A 21,445-nucleotide genomic window follows, 5' to 3' on the forward strand; every position below is an offset into this window, starting at 1 on the left:
ACATTTGATAATAATATAAATATAATATAAATTGTGCTGTTTATAAATGTGGCAAATAATAAATAATATTAATATAAAACAAAACTGACATAGCAAGTCATTATTGTATCATTAATTATAATGATAATAAACATTAATTTCAGCATTTATTTTTTCTTACAGCAATTATTTCTCAATTATTTATAATAATAATAATATTGCTATTATTATTATTATTATAGCAGTAAAATGGGTATAATTACATCCATAATAATTATGATATCAATATATTATTATTATTATTATTATTATTATAAATAATACACTTGCAAAAACATGTTATAATGATATAAACAGGTTTTGTTTATAAACATGGCAAAAATAAATAATATTAATAAAAACGAAATTGACATATGGACTATGGAGTCATAATTGCACTCATTAATAATAGGCTAATAATAATAAACATTAATTTTAGCATTTGAAATCATGTTAAGAAATTAGGTTAGAAGTAATGTAGCTTGAAGATTTTTTTCTTACAGAGGTTATTTATCATTAATTTCTATTATAATAATTTCTAATTATTATTATTATTATTATTATTGTAAACTTGCAAAAACATTTGATAATAATATAAATTGTTTTGTTTATAAATAATAAATAATATTAATAAAAACAAAATCGACATGGAATCATAACTGCAATCATACCAATTATTGTATTTTTTTTAATAATAATAATAATAATAGTATTATAATGACCATAATTCTTATAATACAAATAATACAAATATTTCTATTTTTATTACTAATAAAACGGAAATTGACATTGTATTAACGCAGTGACTGCATTCATAGCAGGTCAGTGTCACACGCGTTCTACTTTGGAACTGTTTTCAGAGCGGTTTTACACACACGGTCCACTTTTAATGTTACACTCGTGCAAGTCTGACCTCTCGTAAGCTGCGATGTAACCTTTATTTGAGGTATCTCGTCGTATCGTTACGCTCATATTTTAGTATGATTTAATACACCTGGCTACACTACAAAAATATGCACTTTCCTCCTCGTGAACTACTCGGTAAATATTGACAGCTCTTTGCCCCAGAGCTGACTAGAAGACTTTGAGGTATGATACTGTAGACTAACGTGTGTCAGAACTAGTGAGCTGCTTACTTAAACAGTACTAAACTTACTAAAAGTTGTGACTCCCAGTGAGTTACTTCGTTTAAGGGCATAAACCAGGCAGTCCTCCGCTTACTAGGAGTCACAGCACTGATCAAACTTAAAATAACCAGTAATAGTAATCAGTTAGATGTTTGCTTTACCTAATTGTACGATACACAATCAATTCTTTCTTACGTGAAATGAAGTACTCTCTGTTTAGCTACCAGAAAGTTTACAGGGAACGACCTGAAAGAAAGTAGCTTTTGAATGCAATAGATTACTAGTAAGAGCCAAAGCGTGTGGTCACGCCCACTTTAATATATTTCTGCTTAGACAAGCTTACAGTAGCTTTTAGTCGAGTCCAAACAAAAGCCAGGTGTCCAAGTCAATGTCCAAATTCTCAGGTTGTCTTTATCTTTCATCAGACGACTTGCCTCTTGCTTATAGACAAGTTTTGTCTTACAATAGTTTCCTGTAGAATGCCAAATTTATCATATTCTCTAAGTGCGTGTAGACATCATATTGCATTTAAGAAAGATGATGAGGTAGATGAATGTAATTGCTCTATTCCTCAGAGCTGCGTCCTTGATAGAGTGCCATGCAGGCTTGGTCATGGACCAGGTCACATTTAGAAGTGACACTGTTCTATCTGATGTGCATCTGCTGTTACCAAATGCTTCCCATCTCATGAAGAGACTTAATGGCGTCGGACAGCCAGGTAAGGAGAGCTGGCAGACACCTGTGCATATTATTGCTTGTGTTCGGAACGAATACTAACGGCTTACTGTAGGGCTTTTACATTTTTTACGTGCCACGGACCAAATATGAATATATTTATACACGTAAAAAAATTAAAACCTGAGGGATGCCAATCCTGAGACTATATGGTCCCGTTGTAAAGATCCAGTTTATTATTTACAAAGACTAAATCAGCATATAAGAAGATCATGTGACACCATATCTGTTTTTTCCTATTATATAAAGCAGTAGAGTGTTTGAATGCAGTATACTGTGTTGTATACTGCAGTATACAGTATACAATGTAGCGGTGTTAACAGGCTCACAAACCCAAAAAAGTGGCGCAGGATTAAATAATAATAATGTATACTTTTATTAAGCAAGGATGCATTACATTTTACATTGTTACTAAAAAGTTCAATTTCAAATAAATGAAGAAAAAAAAAAGTATTATGATTTCCACCATATTGATAATAATAAGAAATGTTTCTTGAGCACCAAACCAACATATAATAATACAGTGCCCTCCACTAATATTGGCACCCTTGTTAAATATGAGCAAAGACGGCTATGAAAATAAATCTGCTTTGTTTATCTTTATGATCTTACATTCAAAAAATTCACAAAATGCTAACCTTTCATTAAAGTAAAACAATTAAAAGTGGGGGGGAAACTTATGAAATAAATGTTTTTCTCATATGCATGCTGGGCACAATTATTGGCACCCTTAGAAATTATAATGAGTAAAATATCTCTGAAGTATATTCCCATTCATATTTGCATTTATTTAGCACACTAGAATGACTAGGAGTATGATATTGTCCAGCAATAACTTCCTGTTTCACAGGATTATAAATATGAGGAGCACAAAGGCCAAATTTCCTTAATCATACATCACAAGGAATAAAACCAAATAATATAGTTCTGATGTGCAGAACAAGATTGTTGAGTTTCACAAAATAGAAAATGGCTGTAAGAAAAGAGCTAAAGGATTGAAAATCATAATTTCCATCATTAGGACAATAATTAAGAATTCAAATTAAACTAAAGATGTTACAAATCTGCCTGGAAAAGGACGTGTGTCTATATTGTCCTAATGCATGGTGAGGAGGAGAGTTTAAGTGTCCAAAGACTCTCCAAGGATCACAGTAGGAGAATTGCAGAGATTAGTTGAGTCTTGGGGCCAAATGACTAAAAAAATTCAAACAGCCCCTACGTCACCACATGTTGTTCAGGAGGGTTTTAAGAAAAATCCTCCTTGCTCATCCAAAAACAAACTCCAGCATATTCAGTTGTCAGACACAACTTGAATTTCAAACAGGACTGGCTTCTGTGGTCAGATGAAACTAAAAAAAAAAGAGCTTTCTGGCAGCAAACACTCAAGATAGGTTTGGTACAAAAAGTGCCCCATGTCCACGGTTAAATATACTGCTGGATCTTTAATGTTGTGGGCTTATTTTCCTGCCAGAGGTCCTGGACATCTTGTTCAGATACATGGCATCATGGATTCTAGCAAATACCAACAGATAAAAAATGTAAACCTGACTGCATCTGTTAGAAGTTCTATAATGAGCTGTGGATGAATCTTCCATCAGGACAGTGATCCAAATCAAACATGAAAATCAACACAAAAATGTGTCACTGAGCATAAAATGAAGCTTCTGCCATGGCCGTCCCAGCTGCCTGACCTGAACCCTATAGAAAATGCGTGAGGTGAACTGAAGAGAAGAAGCACCAGCATGGAGCTGGGAAACTAAAGGATCTGAAGAGTTTCTGTATGAGGGAATGGTCTCTGATCTCTTGTCAGGTGTTCTCCAAACTCTTCAGGCATTAAAGAAGAAAACACAGAGCTGTTATCTTTAATAAAGGACGTTACAATAATTGGGTGCCAATAATTGTGATCAACATGAATTACAGAAAAACATTTATTTCATAAAGAGATTTTCCCCCTGCTTTCCATGGTTTTACTTAAATGATAGGTTAGAATATTGTGAATTTTTTAAATGAAAGATTAAAAGGATAAACAATGCAGATTTATTCTTACAGCCACCTTTGCTCATATTTACCAAGGGTGCCAATATTAGTGGAGGGCACTGTATTTGAAGGATCATGTGACACTGAAGACTGGAGTAATGATGTTGAAAATTAAGCTTTGCATCACATAAATTAGAATATTTTGGCACATTTTCAACATTTATTGCATGTATTGCACTTGTAGGTGCAGGGCTCAACGCTAAACCGGATTACACATTTGAGAGTTTGTCATTAGCAGCTGTAACCTTTTGTGTTAACAGCCTTGATACCTGGATATTTGGTTTCCATGTGTACCTTGTTTAAAATTGCTGTCAACCATTCCCTGTATACACAGGTTTGACCTTTAGAAGGCTAATAGCCTATAAATTTAAATGACCAGCAGGTAGTAATTTCAAATTTATTTATAATCTGCTATATATAGAGAGAGAAAGAGTACATGATTTTTTATGTGGCATATTGAACAATAAACACAGCAATTTCTACCAATGTTATTGCCAAGGGTTTTTTTTTCTGCTGTGTTTCGGGTCGATAATGCCCAGGCTCACAACATTTATCACTGTGAGGTCCTGGTCTAAATACAAGGAAAGCAATGCTGGGTGGCCTATTCTGGCCCTTAAACCCCTGATGTGACCATGAGTGCAGCTGCATAGCCTGTGATTCATTATCCTCACCAGAGCAGCTAGGCTCAAATGAAGCTGAAATTATACCGTACACGACCTATCACTATTCTTAGAAAAACAAAAAGAGCCAGACTTTGAACGCCTTCGATGATGTGACCTTTACAACGCTAGACTGGAGCTGACACTGTAAAACCGAGCCTTACGCCTCTGCTCTTGAATAATAAGACGCATGCTGTGAAGACTCCTTCAGTCGGAAATCACAATTTTAAACTTTTGACTTATTTGTACCGTTAGAGTATATTTAAAATGCAGTATTCTTTGATTTAGTGTTGTACAACTGCAAGGTTGCAAACCCAAAAATGAGTTGCAAGTCCGTTCTGGCTGTGATCAGCAGGGAAAACCATGCTAAATGCAAATAATACAGTGCAATAATAATATACGCTTGCTTCCTTTCAAAAATCTGTAGTGAAATCTTTTAAAAATAAATTAATACATTTATTAAAGGGAACTCCGGGTAAGTAGACTTGTATGGCTTAATATAACATAAATTATGTCTTTTATTGAAATATGTAGTAGGAATCCCATGAACGATTTGCTTTATTTAAAAAAAAATCCACATTGTTTTATACATATTTTGGACTATGTGGTGCCATTATTTCGATGACATCAAATGGTTGCCCTCGGTGGGATGCTGCTGCTACCTGTTGCTGTTTTTACCGCAACACAACTTGGAAAATAAAACACTGATATGATGACACGTTTTGTGATTTTTGGTTGTAATTTTCAGTCGAAGGGCAACAAGAGAAGTGATGTACAGGGGTTGGACAATGAAACTGAAACACTGGCCAATATAGTGTTGGAGGTTTCATGGCTATATTTATGCAGCCTGGTGGCCAGTCTTTACTGATCGCACATTCCACCAATAAGAGCAGAGTGTGAAGGTTGACTGTGTGCACCCAATAGCTCAAACATTGTACCCTGAAGGTGGTGCCGTGTATTAGGATGATAATGCACCAATACACACAGCAAGACTGGTGACAAGAGTGATTTGATGAACATGAAAGTAAAGTTAAACATCTCCCATGGCCTGCACAGTCACCAGATCTGAATATTATTGAGCCACTTTGGGGTGTTTTGGAGGAGCGAGTCAGGAAATGTTTTCATACACCAACATCACATAGTGACCTGGCCACTGTTCTGCGAAAGGAATGGCTCAAAATCCTTCTGGCTACTGTGCAGGACTTGTATTTGTCATTCCCAAGATGAAATAATGCTGTATTGGCTGCAAAAGGAGGCCAAACACCATACTAATTGTGGTCTAAACCCAGGTGTTTCAGTTTCACTGTCCAACCCCTGTAAATCTTTACTGCTTTCATGGCAATATGAAGAGGACAAAAGAATGGGAAGATGCCTGTGGATGAATAAAATGATTTTTTTAAAAATGTAAATTTGTTTTATGTTTTTTCTACTACATATTTCAGTAAGAGTCAGAATTTGTGTTATACTAAGCCACACAAGTCTTAAATAATTCTCAAAGATTAGTTAAAAAAAGGAAATATCACAAAAATATTAAGCAACACAGCTGTTTTCAACATAAACGGTAATAAGAGTGATCCTCAAGCACCAAATAGAGTGATTTATGAAGGATCATGTGACACTAAAGATTGGAGTAATGACTGCTTTGCAATTACAGGAATAAATTACATTTAAATGTGTATTAAAATATATAAATATTATTTTTCAATTGTACTAATATTTGACAGTATTACTCATTTTACTTTTTGATCAAGTAATAAATGTATTTTAAAAGCATTTAAAAATCTTACTGACCCAAAACATTTGAATGGTAGTGTTTATACAATATAAAACCTTGTAAAATATTTCTTTCTAAGGCCAAACATTATAAGAACATGTTTAAAAAGCATGACGAGTTGTTTCAGCTGTGAAAAATTTACTTTAGTCTCTTAGGTAAAGCATACAGAAAAAATGTTTAATCAATAGCTTTTGTCTTTATTACTGCAAAAAAATCAATCTAAATGATGTAAAGACTCTTTTCTTAGAAACTTAATCAGTGTTCCTGTCAAAGGCAGACTCATGCTTGGTCATTACTAATACAGAGAAGGCAGAAATCACATATCTGCTCAGTGCTAAAGAGCCGCTCTCATTCTGTTTGTCACAGCCAGAGTTCATTACTTCATCATAGCTGACTCAACATCGTTGTGTCTCCTGCAGCTGAGGCTGGTGGGACCATTCTAAGCCAGTTATATAAGTGAGCTCACACCTTTGTATATTATCTGAAAATGGATTTGCATCTGTATGTCCAGTCTTCACTTCGAAGTTCAGGATTCTGCGGGATGGTGATGGAAAGGACTCAAGCGGTAAGTCGCCTGTCCGTGAGAGCACTGATGCATCAAACGTTCCTCGGGATGAAGACGGCGACCTGGACGTAGTGAGGAGGCCCAGATACACCACCTGTAACAGGAATGCAGTATGTCCCATTATCCTAAGTCAATCTGCAGCAACGCTAACCGACGAGGAGGAAGATTCTGAGGAGGAAGATGGAGCCCCTGACATCATTAAGATTGGTGAGGGCTACATTAGAGATGTAAGTGAAATAATGGATTTGTCCTGTCACATGGTATGACTATAAATGTGTTTTCAACAGAGCATACTATGGCGACACCACTGGAGGATGTAGGGAAACAGGTGAGCACAGTAACTAAGCGTTATTATGCAGTACACATACTATGCGACATTGTTTGACAAAGTTGTTGTTTGTCTTTGCAGATCTGGCGTGGTGCTTTTCTGTTGGCTGATTTCATCCTGGCACAAGCAAGCATGTTCAAAGACGCCACTGTCCTTGAGCTTGGAGCTGGAACAGGAATGACCAGCATTGTCATGGCAATGGTGGCCAAAACGGTGTACTGCACAGGTGGTGATGTGATTGAGTTATTATTACTAGATTGAGTTGTTATTGTTGTTATGAGTAGTTTAAAGTACAAAAAAAGCCATTGAAACGTTTTAAAACAAACAAAAATAGATCACTACATCAGAGATTGTCCATGGTGATGACCCCCTTGCTGCTATATATGCTATATATGTATAAAATCTGTGATAGATAGATAGATAGATAGATAGATAGATAAAGTCAAAAGTTTACATACACCTTGCAGAATCTGCAAAATGTTAATTATTTTACCAAAATAAAAAGGATCATATAAAATGCATGTTGTTGTTGTTTATTTAGTACTGACCTGAATAAGATATTTTACATAAAAGATGTTTACATATAGTCCACAAGAGAAAATAATAGTTGAATTCATAAAAATGACCCCATTCAAAAGTTTCCATACACTTGATTCTTAATACTGTGTTGTTGCCTGAATCATCCACAGCTGTGTGTTTTAGTGATAGTTGTTCATGAGTCCCTTCTTTGTCCTGAACAGTTTTCAGCATTTTTGTTTTTGTTTCTGTATGATTTTGAGATCCATCTTTTCACACTTAGTCTGGTGGGGTCTGGGGGGCTTCTGTAGCTTCTTAAGGGCAGTACTAAATGAAAAAAAAAAATTTAGGTAAAATAAGAAAAAAGTACACATCTTCATTCTGTTCAAAAGTTTTCACCTCCCAGCTCTTCATGCATCGTGTTTCCTTCTGGAGCATCAATGCTCCCCTCAGTTGTCGTCAGTGTGAAAAGAAGGATCTCAAAATCATAGTCATTGTTGGAAAGGGTTCAAATACACAAAAATGCTGGAAAACTAAAGACCTGGGATCTGCAGGTTTTTCCTGAAGAACAGCAGGCAGTTTAACTGTTCAGGACAAACAAGGGACTCATGAACACCTATCACTAAACAAAAAAAAACACAGCTGTGGATCATTTAGGTAACAACACAGTATTAAGAATCAAGTGTGTGTACGTTTTTAAACAGGGTTGTTTTTAAAAATTCAACAATTATTATTATTTTTTTTTGTGTGGACTATATGTAAACATCTTTTATTTGAAATATCTTCTTCAGGTCAGTACTAAATAAACAACATGAATTTTGTATGATCCCTCTTATAACATTTTGCAGATTCTGCAAGATGTATGTAAACTTTTTGACTTCAACTGTGGATATATAGAGTGGAGATCAAAATTACAGAACAAACTATAATTTTGTAGTCCTATTTGAAGTTATAGTAATTTTTAAGCATATTTCATACATTAATTCTATTATGAAGCACAGTATAAAAAAACTTAAATAAGAGATTTGAAAAAGAACTCTGATCAAACTTAGAGAACACTTACAGATACCTACAAGTTACTGGAGTTATTGCTGCTAGTTTTCTTAATTATATGAGAAACCCTATTTAACTGGGAGCATTCCTCCAATTTTCAATGAGATTGCAAGATGGCAGGCCGCTCTAAGGTGACTGAAACCTTGCGACAGGAGGTTGAAGGCCTTTAAGTCATTGAAAGAGATGTTGGTCACTCCAAATCTGTGATTTCTTCAATATCGCAGAATTATAATGATACTAATTCATTGAAATCCCCCAAAAAGGCCAGTCGTCCACATAAGACAAGTGCACAAGAAGACAGGATAATGCGGAGATTCTCAATTAGGGGTTGTTCGATATGTGTTATTCAGGGCCAGTACCTTTTATTACATATTATTACAGCTCAAGTAGACCGATAACCGATATTTTGAACTGCAGCTGGAATTGCTTGCCAGTTCAGTGTTGAACAGGGTAAGGATCTGTCTCACCATGTTCAAAAGTCGGATTGAAACCGCATTATGCAGTGACCAAACCTCTGATCAGCAGAGACAATCAAAAGACTAAGCTTCACCAGGACCATGTTGTGTGGAGAGAGGAGAACTGGTCTAAAGTTCACTTTAGTGAGGAGAGCAAGTTTAATTAATTTGGGTCTGATGGGAAACATTTTGTTCTACATCAAACTGGGGAAAGACTGAACCCTGAGTGTGTAAAGAAGTTAGTGAAAGGTGGAGGAGGAGGTGTCATGGTTTGGTTTGTTTTCTGCAGCAGGAGTTGGGCTTCTTATACAGCTACATGGCAGGGTGAATGCAAATGTTATCACAGCCTCCTTCAGCAACATGCAATTCTTTCCCTGATATTTTGTAAAATATTTTCGCTTGCATACCCATGAAAATTGTGTTTGGATACCCGTGAAAATTGTGGATGTTTCAGTAGCCTTTTGGAAGTGATGTGGATGCAGTGATTACTATGTGTGTGTTTTTTCATCTTGATGATTGCTGCCATTTCAACCATTGATTTTTTTCTGTAAGTTTCTGTAATACATCCAGGTTCCTTTGGAAAGAGTGCCTTTTATTAGAGCTCTGTCTTTCAGTGTGACTGGATTGATGTTCTTAGACCAGTGGAAATAGATAGATCCGTCATTTTAAAGAGAGTGAAAAGAGCTCAGAAAGGCAATAAAAGACGGCGTTATCTTCCACAAAAAAAAAATAGACAGGCTTGTAGATATTACACCCGGATGTTATTCGCAAGAGACTTTTGTTGTGCGCTGCATTATTGTGTTAATTCATGAATTGATGTTGGTGTATGTGTCAGTGTATGTTAGCAGGGTATGGACAAAAGCTGTTTCTGGAGTGCTTGAGAGAGAGAAACATTGATTTGTAACTTGAGCGTTGAGTAGACTGGAGAGGCTAGTGGTTTGATTGCTTTGTGCAGATGGTGTCACAGTATTCATTAACACACTCCCTCCTGTGAGAGTTGTGCTGGAACTTTTAAATAGGGCTGTCAAACGATTAATTGCGAATAATTGCATGCAAGATAAAAGTTTGAGTTTGCCTAATAAATGTGTGTGTACTGTGTGTAATTATTATGTATATATAAAGAAAAATATGTTTTTTATGTAATATGTTTTTTATTTAATTGCGATTAATCGCTTGACAGCCCTACTTTAAGTAACCCTTTAAAAAGCAATCTGCATAAAAATAGGGAAAATGAGTATGCACAATTAAGTATCTAATAATACTGGCTGATAAAATGGCTCATACCTGATATAGTAACCTGTATATTGTGCATCCCTATTGGGATGAATAAATAGAAACATAATTGATGTACGTAATTCGTTTACTATTAAATTACTCTTACTTTAGTTTCACAAAATATTCCCAAAAGCATGTCTTTGTAAACTAGGGTCTTATTGAAGTTTGGGACTCTCTTTTTTTAATGGTGGGTTAGGTTGCCCATGTCAACACTTTACCAAACTTTTTCAAACCTGATTTAGTCTCTGTTTAATTTTACACCAATAATCCTTGAACACATTAACATGTCAGCGTTATGTAACTCACATAATAAGACACTAATTTGTTTTCAGTCTCATTCAGTATAATAGTTTCACCTCTTCCTTTTCATGAGTCTGGTGTTTGAGTTAGTCACAGTACATTATGAAACATTTCAGCTTTGTGATTGGCTTCAGATGATAAAAAGCTTGTTTTGGATGGGTGAAGGTTTTTGTTCCTCACTAAATGAAAACATCTTTGTGTTTTGCAGATGTTGGTGATGACCTTCTGAGCATGTGTCAGAGAAATGTGTGTTTGAACAAGCAGCACTTTGAACCCCAAGGTAAACATTAACACCATATCAGGATGTTCAGCAGCATTCGCTCATTAATGGCAGCTTTTAGGCTCCTTTTCATGTTGATAATGTGTCATAAAGAAGGATTACTTCCTCTAGCATCTAGAGTGCCTGTGCATGTGCTCCCCTTGTTTTATGCCACGGTAATTGTGTTTAAAAAAGGCAGTTCTTTAGTGAAATACAATTTGAATTTAACATAGCAGGAGTATGAAATAAGCTTGTGAAAATTATGGTTTCTGTGAAAGTCTTTCTCCTTAGTTCATACATGATTTATACTTGATCAGGGCTACAACCAAAGTGTTTGTCTGGATGTTCTCCGTAATATCTGGTGATAAGTTGAACTAGATTTTCTAAGGGGTTGTTCACCAAAAAAAAAAGAAAAATCTGTCATTAATTACTCACCCTCATGTCGTTCCAAACCTGTTAGACCTTCGTTTATCTTCGAATCATAAAAATGAAGATATTTTTGATGAAATCTGAAGCCTTTCTGACCCTACATAGACAATAACACAACTGAAAAGGCCCAGAAAGGTTTTGTGTTTCAGATTTAATAAATTACATTTTCACTTAAATATACACTATATTGCCAAAAGTATTCGCTCACCTGCCTTGACTCGCATATGAACTTAAGTGACATCCCATTCCTAATCCATAGGGTTCAATATGACGTCGGTCCACCCTTTGCAGCTGTAACAGCTTCAGCTCTTCTGGGAAGGCTGTCCAAAAGGTTTAGGAGTGTGTTTATGGGAATTTTTGACCATTCTTCCAAAAGCGCATTTGTGAGGTCACACACTGATATTGGACGAGAAAGCCTGGCTCTAATTCATCCCAAAGGTGTTCTATCGGGTTGAGGTCAGGACTCTGTGCAGGCCAGTCAACTTCATCCACACCAGACTCTGTCATCCATGTCTTTATGGACCTTGCTTTGTGCACTGGTGCACAGTCATGTTGGAAGAGGAAGGGGCCAGCTCCAAACTGTTCCCACAAAGTTGGGAGCATGGAATTGTCCAAAATGTCTTGGTATGCTGAAGCATTCAGAGTTCCTTTCACTGGAACTAAGGGGCCAAGCCCAGCTCCTGAAAAACAACCCCACACCATAATCCCCCCTCCACCAAACTTTACACCTGGCACAATGCAGTCAAACAAGTACCGTTCTCCTGGCAACCGCCAAACCCAGACTCATTCATCAGATTGCCAGATGGTGAATGCGTCTCCACTGCTCTAGAGTCGAGTGGCGGCGTGCTTTACACCACTGCATCTGACGCTTTGCATTGCACTTGGTGATGTATGGCTTGGATGCAGCTGCTCGGCCATGGAAACCCATTCCATGAAGCTCTCTGCGCACTAATGAGCTAATGACTAATGATCTAATGATCGCACTAATGATCTTGAGCTAATCTGAAGGCCACATGAAGTTTGGAGGTCTGTAGCGATTGACTCTGCAGAAAGTTGGCGACCTCTTCGCACTAAGCGCCTCAGCATCCGCTGACCCTGCTCCGTCGGTTTACGTGGCCTACCACTTTGTGGCTGAGTTGCTGTTGTTCCCAAACACCTCCACGTTCTTATAACACAGCTGACAGTTGACTGTGGAATATTTAGGAGCGAGGAAATTTCATGACTGGACTTGTTGCACAGGTGGCATCCTATCACAGTTCCACGCTGGAATTCACGGAGCTCCTGAGAGCGACCCATTCTTTCACAAATGTTTGTAAAAACAGTCTGCATGCCTAGGTGCTTGATTTGATACACCTGTGGCCATGGAAGTGATTGGAACACCTGATTCCGATTATTTGGATGGATGAGTGAATAATTTTGGCAGTATAGTGTATGACAGCGTTTTAGTGCCACGTTAAAAATAAAAAAATCTAATAATGCCAAATTAAAGTAGTAATATTTCAAGAATAAAGTCGAAATACTGCAAGAATAAAGTCAAAATATTTCAAAAATAAAGTCAAAATTACGAGAATAAAGTCTAAATGTTTCAAGAATAAAGTCAATATATTTTGAGAATAAAGTCAAAATTACGAGAATTAATATGTAGCAATTACGATATTGAAGTTATAATATTTTAAAGTTATAATATAGCCTATACCAGGGGTGCGCAACCTTGTTCCTGGAGATCGACCTTCCTGCAGAGATCAGCTCCAACCCTGATCAAACACACCTGAACCAGCTAATTAGGATCTGAAGAAGCACTTGATAATTACAGACAGGTGTGTTTGATCAGGGTTGGAACTAAACTCTGCAGGAAGGTCGATCTCCAGGAACAGGGTTGGGCACCCCTGGCCTATACTCTCAAATTACTATCACTTTAATTTCTACAGTTTAATTTCTCAAAACATTTCGACTTCATTCTTGAAATGATTCAACTTTATTCTTGTAATATTTCAACTTCATTCTCAAAATATTTTGACTTTATTCTCAAAATATTTCAACTTTATTCTCAATATATTTTGACTTTATTCTCGTAGTATATAGACTTTATTTTCGCAATATTTCAACGTTATTCTCAAAATATTTTGACTTCATTCTTGCAATATTTCGACTTTATTCTCAAAATATTTTGACTTTATTCTCGCAGAATTTAAACTTTATTCTTGAAATATTTCGACTTTATTAGTGTCTTAACATATGTCAGTTTTTAATATTCATGAATAGTGTCAATAGAGGTAAAAAAAACAAATAATAATCCTGCTAACTGTGAATGTTATGTTTTTTCATTTTGTGTTTTTTTTTGTGTGTGTTTAAACCTGTTGTGCACATGTGAAACATACACTCCAAAGTTCATCATATAAATTGATTTCATGCTGAACAGCCTCTGTAAGCTCATTTATTCACATAATGTTCTCTGTCTTAAAATATAAACAAGTCTAAATGTCAACATCATCATATGTCTAGTCTGTCAGGTAAAACATGAGCTCACTGATGTAATCCAATCAGTCTGCCATTTTATTCAAACCATCACTCGTGGTAGGAGGCTCCGTAATACTTTAAATCCTTTTTGGTAATGGATTTCATACAAATAGGACATTTGATGTTATTTTTCTTTCCTTCATCTTGATTTTCCTTCTATACATCCAACAGGGAGCGAAATAAGGGTGCGGCAGCTGGACTGGATGGCAGATGATTTCTGCACAGGTAAGAATTCAAGGAGATTCAGGTGCGAGATGCTAATTGGTGTGATTTAGAGCCAGACCTGAGATGGTAACATGGCCAGTTATACCTATTAGAGCTGCACAGTCTCCTCACCTCCTGTTGAATCCATTTGTAAGTGGGAAGTAGAGTCTATTTGGGGGCAGCTGACACAGTATAATACACAGGGCTTCCTCACACTCATAATACTAGTGGTGCTGACTTGTGAAATAGGACTTATGAAAGTCAACGTGTGGCTGTCATCTCATTTCCCCTCATATTTCAACTCTCCCCAGACGCTGACTTGGAGTTCTGCTGGACTGACGCAGAAGTAGCGGACTTACATGATAATACCACATTTGTGATCGCGGCAGATGGTAAATTTGCAGAGAGTGCTTTCCATAATTATACAATGAATTCATTGCCTTAAAAACTGCCACAGACTGGAGAGACTATTAACATAATGAATGAATTGATGAAGGCACTCTCAGTGAGCATGATGAAAGCCTGAATTATATTAATTTGTTATTTGTTAAGGATGTTTTTGTACTTCCCCTTCAGTGTGTTATGATGACAATCTTACGGATGCTTTGTTCAGAACATTATACAGACTTGCAAACAACATGCGGCACCCCAGCATAACCTACATCTCCATAGAAAAGAGGTTAGAATGGCCCATCAACAATCACATTCATCAGTGTAACTGTCAACAGCAATACATTAAATTTAAATGAAGTAATAATTTAAATTAAAATTTTAAATATTGGTACATAAATGTGTATATATTAGGAAAAACATCCAATGCAATCAAATATTAGCTACTATATATTTTGCTTGAAAAAATACTTAATGAACTAAATATAAGTAAAATAATTAATACATGTATAGTAAAATAAAATAATTAGCATGTGTTAGAAAAAACGAAGTCACAAAAAAGGAGCAGCGCCAAATGTCCAAAATCCGAAACAAAAGTTGGTGCGGTGTTTAGAACAACCACTACAATTAAATGTTTGCTGCTGTATATTGTTAGATTTTTTTTAACAGTAATATAATCAAATATCAGCTATTATATATTTTTCTTGAAAAAAATATTTAGGAAATTAATTTTTAATAAAATAATCAGTACATATGTAATAAAATAAAATAATGTACATTAGACAAAACAACTAAAATATTAGCTGCTATATATTTTGTTTGATTGTTTTTTTAAATTACATTTTAATTAGTACATAATAAAATAAATAAGTTTGTATGTATTAGGAAAAACATCTGCTGTAATATAATCAAATATCAGCTATTTTATATTTTGCTTGAAAAAATAATAAAGTAATTACATTTTAATAAGATAATTAGTACATATATAATAATTAGTATACTTTAGATAAAAAAAAGAATAATGGAATATTAGCTGCTATATATTTTGTTTGATTTTTTTATTAAATTTTAAATAGTACATAATAAAATAGATTTAAAAAGTTTGTATATAAGGAAAAACATTTACTGTAATATAATCAAATATCAGCTATTATATATTTAGCTTGAAAACATGTGAAGAAATTAAATTTAAATAAAATAATTAGTACATATGTAATAAAATGAAATGATAAAGATGCATTAGGAAAAATCCATTGTAATGAAAAATTAGCTATTACGTATTTTGTTTGATTAAAAAAATATATATATATATAAAATAAAAACAACATTAGTACATACATAAAATAATTATTTTAGATAAAAAACAAAATAATGAAATATTAGCTTTTTTATTACATTTTAATTAGTACATAATAAAATTAATTTAAAACATTTGTATATATTAGGAAAAACATTTACTGTAATATAATCAAATATCAGCTATTATATATTTTGCGTGAACAAATTTTAAAGAAATTAAATTTAAATAAAAACATAATAAAATGATAAGCAGCCACTGTAATGAAAAATAAGCTATTATATAACTTGTTTGATTTAAAAAAAAAAATATTTAAATAAAATAAAAACAAAATGAGTATATAAAATAATTAGTATACAATGGGAAAAACACTGATGCAATATAATTAAATATTGATTTCCTTGAATTTTAAATACATTGCTAAATTCCATTCAAATATATTCAAATGAAATAATTAGTAAATAAATACTAAAATAAATAAAACAGTTGGCATACATTAGGAAACACATCTGTTTTAATATAATGAAAAATTAGCTATTATACGTGTTTATTCTCAATTTGTCCATAGATTAAGAATGATGCTTTTGGGGCTAACAGACCCATGCTATCCAAGAAAAACCTTGAACTTTGTTTTCCAGTGTGATGGTTTTGTATTTCCGCAGATTAAACTTCACACTGAGACACATGGACGTGTCCTGTGAAGCTTATGATCACTTCCGTCACTGCCTAGATCAGTTACAGCAGATGACAGATGGAAAGATGAATTTCACGGTAGAGCCAGTGAAGAGCTCCTTTCCTCAGTTCTTTCAGTATGAAAGAGTGGAACAGCTGGTGAGAAGCACTTGTCTGTATTTATTTACTTAGTAAATAATTGAATTGTTTGTTTTTAAATATGTATCATACACAATAGTAGTCAATTATGTAGTTTGCTTATTGTGATCCCCTCTTGTAATTGCCTGTAGGGGGAGCTGTTCATGCTTGCAGTAGATATTGTGTTCTGATGAACAGTGTTAAAGAAAATTCATTTTGTATATTTTCTCCTCTGCAGGAACTTTGGAAGGTGACGGCAGAAAGGCTTTAATATGTAATACCAAAGGTTTTTAAGTTACATTTTAACACCAGGATTTATAATGTTTGCAGAATTAATCTGTTTTTGTAAATCCTGTTTTACTTAATCATGAAATGCAAAGTCTTTAGTTTGATAATTTGCTTAAAAGTTATTTATTAAAAACTTTAAGAAAAAAGGAAAAGCCTTTTAGATGTGAATATTGGTGCTGATGTTTTACTGTGACCTGCTTGAGTTTTTAGTGTTAGAGTTTGTGACAAGATTTTCAAAGGATCATTAGGAGAGCATTTATTTTGGAAACAAAGACAGATTGTATTGCCATTGTGGTAGTATATTATTACCTATGCCAAAACTGTTTCAGCAAAAATACATTTTAAGACACTGAAATAAATTTCTTCCTTTTATGACCTAAAATGTAGATCTGTGTATTTGCATTAAATGAATTATGCTTGACATCATATAAATATGAAAATATACAGCAACACAGAAGTGAAGTGATCCATTGTTATTGGTGTGTTTCCTTCTCTGAACACTAGAGCGTGCAAGCGTTGAGACAGGAACATGCTGTCAGTCATAAAGTAGATAAATACAAAGTCTGTGTCAGGTCTGACTAGTATTTCTTGTTGACTAATTGTTAATGGAGCTATTAAATTTTCAGTTCATAACTGAAGCTGGCATTTAATCTTGGTTTGTGGTGCTTCAAATCATGTAGAGTGGGAAAGTAGAGAGCCTGAATACAATAAAAATGTAATTGAATTGTAAAATAAACTTTAAAAAGCTAGTTGAACGTGTTGCTAGCTTTAATGTTGCCTTTAAAGCTAAATGCACAAATGTCACGTAAATGTAAATGTATATAAATACAACAGTCTTTGTAATATTGTTGTGTCCAACTCTGACTGTAGCATTTACAGTATGGGAAGTATGTGTGCTGACAAAACACTGGTGTTGTTTCTTTAATGGAATTTGTGTTTTTTTAACCAATCCATTATGTGAATGAATCATTTACTTCCATTCACTCATACTTCACTCACTGACTGTTTACCACCTCTGAGACTGACTGTAACACCAACCAATAACATTCAAGCAAGAGCCGTTAAGAAGCATTTAACTGGTTGTACATACTAAACGAACACGCCCAATTCATTTAACGAGTCTGATTGAATCGCATGTAAACGAAATGAAGGAATGAACATGATCGTGCAGTCGCTTTTAAACTTTTATTAAACGCTTTCAAATAACAAGCAGGCAAACAGACAATACAAAATAATTAATTACAAATAATAAAAACTGAAATATATAAATGCAAGCATACACTTATGAGGGGTTAATCAATGCTTCAAGTAATTAAGGCATTCCATTTTCAACTTTAAAAAAAAAAAAAATTTGCCTATGCTATTTTATGCAGCTGGTTTTTAAATGTGAAATGTAAAAAAAAAATCATAAGGTGTGCTGAATAATTATGTGTGGAAAAATATGTAGGCTTTTGTGTGTTTTAAAACAAAGCAAAACAAAAAACACTGTAGCTTATTGTATTTTTTACTATTGTGTTTTTTGTATGATCTTATATTCTCCAGAGAAACAAGCGCATCACCATCTTTACAATATGTGACCCTGGACCACAAAACCAGTCTTAAGTCGCTGGGGTTTATTTGTAGCAATAGCCAAAAATACATTTTATGGGTCAAAATTATTGATTTTTCTTTTATGGCAAAAATCATGTTCCATGAAGATATTTTGTAAAATTCCTACTGTAAATATATGACAACTTAATTTTTGATTAGTAATATACATTGTTAAGAACTTTATTTGAACAACTTTAAAGGCAATTTTCTCATTTTTTTGATTTGTTTGCACCCTCAGATTCCAGGTTTTAAAATAGTTGTATCTCGAACAAATATTGTCCTATCCTAACAAACCATACATCACTGGAAAGCTTATTTATTCAGCTTTCAGAAGATGTATAAATCTCAGTTTTGAAAAATTGATCCTTATGACTGGTTTTGTGATCCAGGGTCACATATTGTCTTGGAACTTGTGTTTGTGCGGTATCTCTGTATATTTCTATTATGGCATCACTGTCTAAGAGTAATTTAGCTGGTGAAGTGAATTTATGAATTGTATTGCTGAAAATTATTGTGAGCATTGTAATGTTTAAAACTAATGTCAGTAGACCAGGAAGATTTTAAAACGATAAATCCGTGAGATACCTGTGGAAATGCAACCGGAAGACGGTAGACAACAAACGCAGCGCTCCGTAATTGACAACAGCGCAGTTAAAAACTACTTGGCAATAATTTGTTCGCTTCTGAAACGCCAGACTCAAAGTACATTGCAGACATGCACATTTAAATCGTTTTGGTCTGTTTTGTAAGGAATCGATTAAACGAATGATTCAATAACTCACTCATAACGCCACCTACTGACATAAAAATGTAGCGAATTAAACAGCGAACGAATCTTTTTGGTGAACACAGCGTCCTTGATTCAAAAGATTCGAATCACGGAGATGAATCAAATCCCCTACTACATGACTGGAGATTCGATTACATTATGGGAGATATGAAGTGCTGACTGCACACAGCTGTGCTGTGCTCTGTGCAAGGCATCTGACATTTCCGGGAGCTGCAAGTCTCTCTCTATTGGCTGGAGTCGGCGGATCCCCCAGCAAAACCCTCCTCTCGCGAAAAAGGCCAGACTTCAAATGATGTTTTAAAGTGTATCTGTGCTCCTCACTCCAGCGCTCATCTCCTTCTGTTTCGTCAGCCAAGAACCTGACAGATTTTACCTCTTGTACAGCAAAAGGCACAAAGGTGAGTCTTAAAATGTTTTAAGTATCATTACAGCAGCAGCGAAAGAGACGCAGCAGCGGCGCTCTCACCGCGGAGCATAAGCATGCGGTTTTAGTAATTCATAATCATAAGTTTATTGTGCATTAGACATATAGAAGCATCTCTGCAGGAACGCTTCGGTGTGCATTAATGCAACCGCTGGCGTGTTTTGTAATGGACGCGTTTCTTTTGAAACATTGCAGCGTTATGAGAGCTGGCCTGCTGCATCGATTCGGTTTCCTCCATACGTCGCGTTCTCAGAACCGTTTGACAGGTCAGATCCAGTCGGAACCGGATACTGTTGCGTCTCAGTTCCACCAGCTGCTTTGTGTGCAGCAAGTTTTTCAGATGTCGTTTCCCCTGCTCTGAGACTGGTACTGAGAAAAACAACATTAGCCACCTGTCATTTAAATGCATTCATTTATTGCTTCCCATAATGGATTAAAGCTTTGTTTTGTTTGGTCTTGTTTTGTTTATTTTGTTTATTTATTAGGCATGACGGGTGGGTACATGACTGCTTTTTTGCTCTGTTTTGCGGTATTAAACAAGGTACTTTTTCTCTAAAAACAAAATTGCAAAAAATACTAAGCCTTGTTTTCAGTTTTTTTCTTGTCTTAAACATAAACCTCATGAAATGCTGTTAGATTTAAACTTGAAATGGGTTAAGACTGAATAAGAAATACTGAATAAAAGCAATAATTAAAAAGATGACCTATGCATTAATTATAATGAATTAAAACACAGTCTATAGAACTGTTGTTTGTCGTTTTGTTTAATGCACTACACACACATAAACACATATACCATGTTTTTGGCAGAAACTATGGTAACACTTACGAAAATTAACCTTGATTTGACTACAAATACAACCAAAAAAACATGGTTACTAAAGTTAAACCAAGGTAACCACAAATTAACCATAGTTTAATCATGGTAATTAAAGTAAAACTGTGGTAATCAAAAATGGTCAAAAAATATGGTTACTGCACATTTACAATAATAAAACCAGGGTAGCAAAGTCAAAATTTTGGGGTGGGTGTGCTTGCTGTAGATTAAACATACGTTTTAAAACTTAAAGATACAAAGCATAGATATTGTAACTTTTACTACGAGTGTTGGTTTCTGATAATAGTGACATGGTTATTTATACATCAGTTCAATATTTACAGTTCAGTCTGTATCATGTACGTACTGAACTTTCTGACTTTTTAAAAAAAAGCCTGTTTCTCTGAAACTCAAAAGGCCTATTTCAGTAAGATTATTTAAAATATTGTTTGACAAAAATTATTTAATAATTTTAGACTTGTTTGCGCTCTCTCTCTCTCTACTGCAATAATGTCCTTGAATTGCACACTGAATACTGCATACTATAAACATACACCTAACCACTTTGTTCCACAACCCTTTCAGAGGAAGTACATTGTTTGGCAGAAGAATAATGTTTTTATTAATATCATTACACTTTATTTGTTTTGTTTTATTTTGTGAAAAATTACTTACTACGTATATGGAATAACCGTTTTGTAAAAGCAATAAGCCCTGTGACTGTGCTGCGCGTCATGCCTGACAATGCCTCATAGCTGTTGTAAATTCACTGTAAACCACGGCTTCTT

The 21,445-nt window shown here is 34.7% G+C and overlaps 2 protein-coding genes across 3 annotated transcripts in view; both read left to right on the forward strand.

Moving 5' to 3' along the window:
- Positions 1 to 890: 890 nt before the first annotated feature.
- Positions 891 to 17,841, forward strand: mettl22 (methyltransferase 22, Kin17 lysine). 2 transcript variants are annotated; one of them, XM_051102702.1, is made up of 11 exons: positions 891 to 964; positions 1,721 to 1,863; positions 6,862 to 7,122; positions 7,203 to 7,243; positions 7,325 to 7,469; positions 11,051 to 11,122; positions 14,219 to 14,272; positions 14,563 to 14,643; positions 14,828 to 14,930; positions 16,601 to 16,769; positions 16,987 to 17,840. In XM_051102702.1, the coding sequence occupies exons 2-11, from the start codon at positions 1,758 to 1,760 to the stop codon at positions 17,017 to 17,019; spliced, it is 1,065 nt and encodes a 354-aa protein (XP_050958659.1). In that variant the 5' UTR covers positions 891 to 964; positions 1,721 to 1,757; the 3' UTR covers positions 17,020 to 17,840. The 2 variants fall into 2 exon arrangements, with proteins under 2 accessions (XP_050958659.1, XP_050958656.1); XM_051102699.1 differs by having other exon boundaries at positions 909 to 1,107; positions 16,987 to 17,841.
- Positions 17,842 to 19,577: 1,736 nt separating this feature from the next.
- The window catches only part of abat (4-aminobutyrate aminotransferase), a 30,081-nt gene continuing 28,213 nt past the window's right edge, over positions 19,578 to 21,445 (forward strand). Inside the window, exon 1 of the mRNA XM_051102646.1 lies at positions 19,578 to 19,814. The gene's annotated coding sequence lies outside the window, so the exon portion shown is untranslated. The remainder of the gene's footprint in view (positions 19,815 to 21,445) is intronic.

This window comes from Labeo rohita, chromosome 3, assembly GCF_022985175.1.
Source record: "Labeo rohita strain BAU-BD-2019 chromosome 3, IGBB_LRoh.1.0, whole genome shotgun sequence".
Classification (NCBI taxonomy): Eukaryota; Metazoa; Chordata; class Actinopteri; order Cypriniformes; family Cyprinidae; genus Labeo; species Labeo rohita.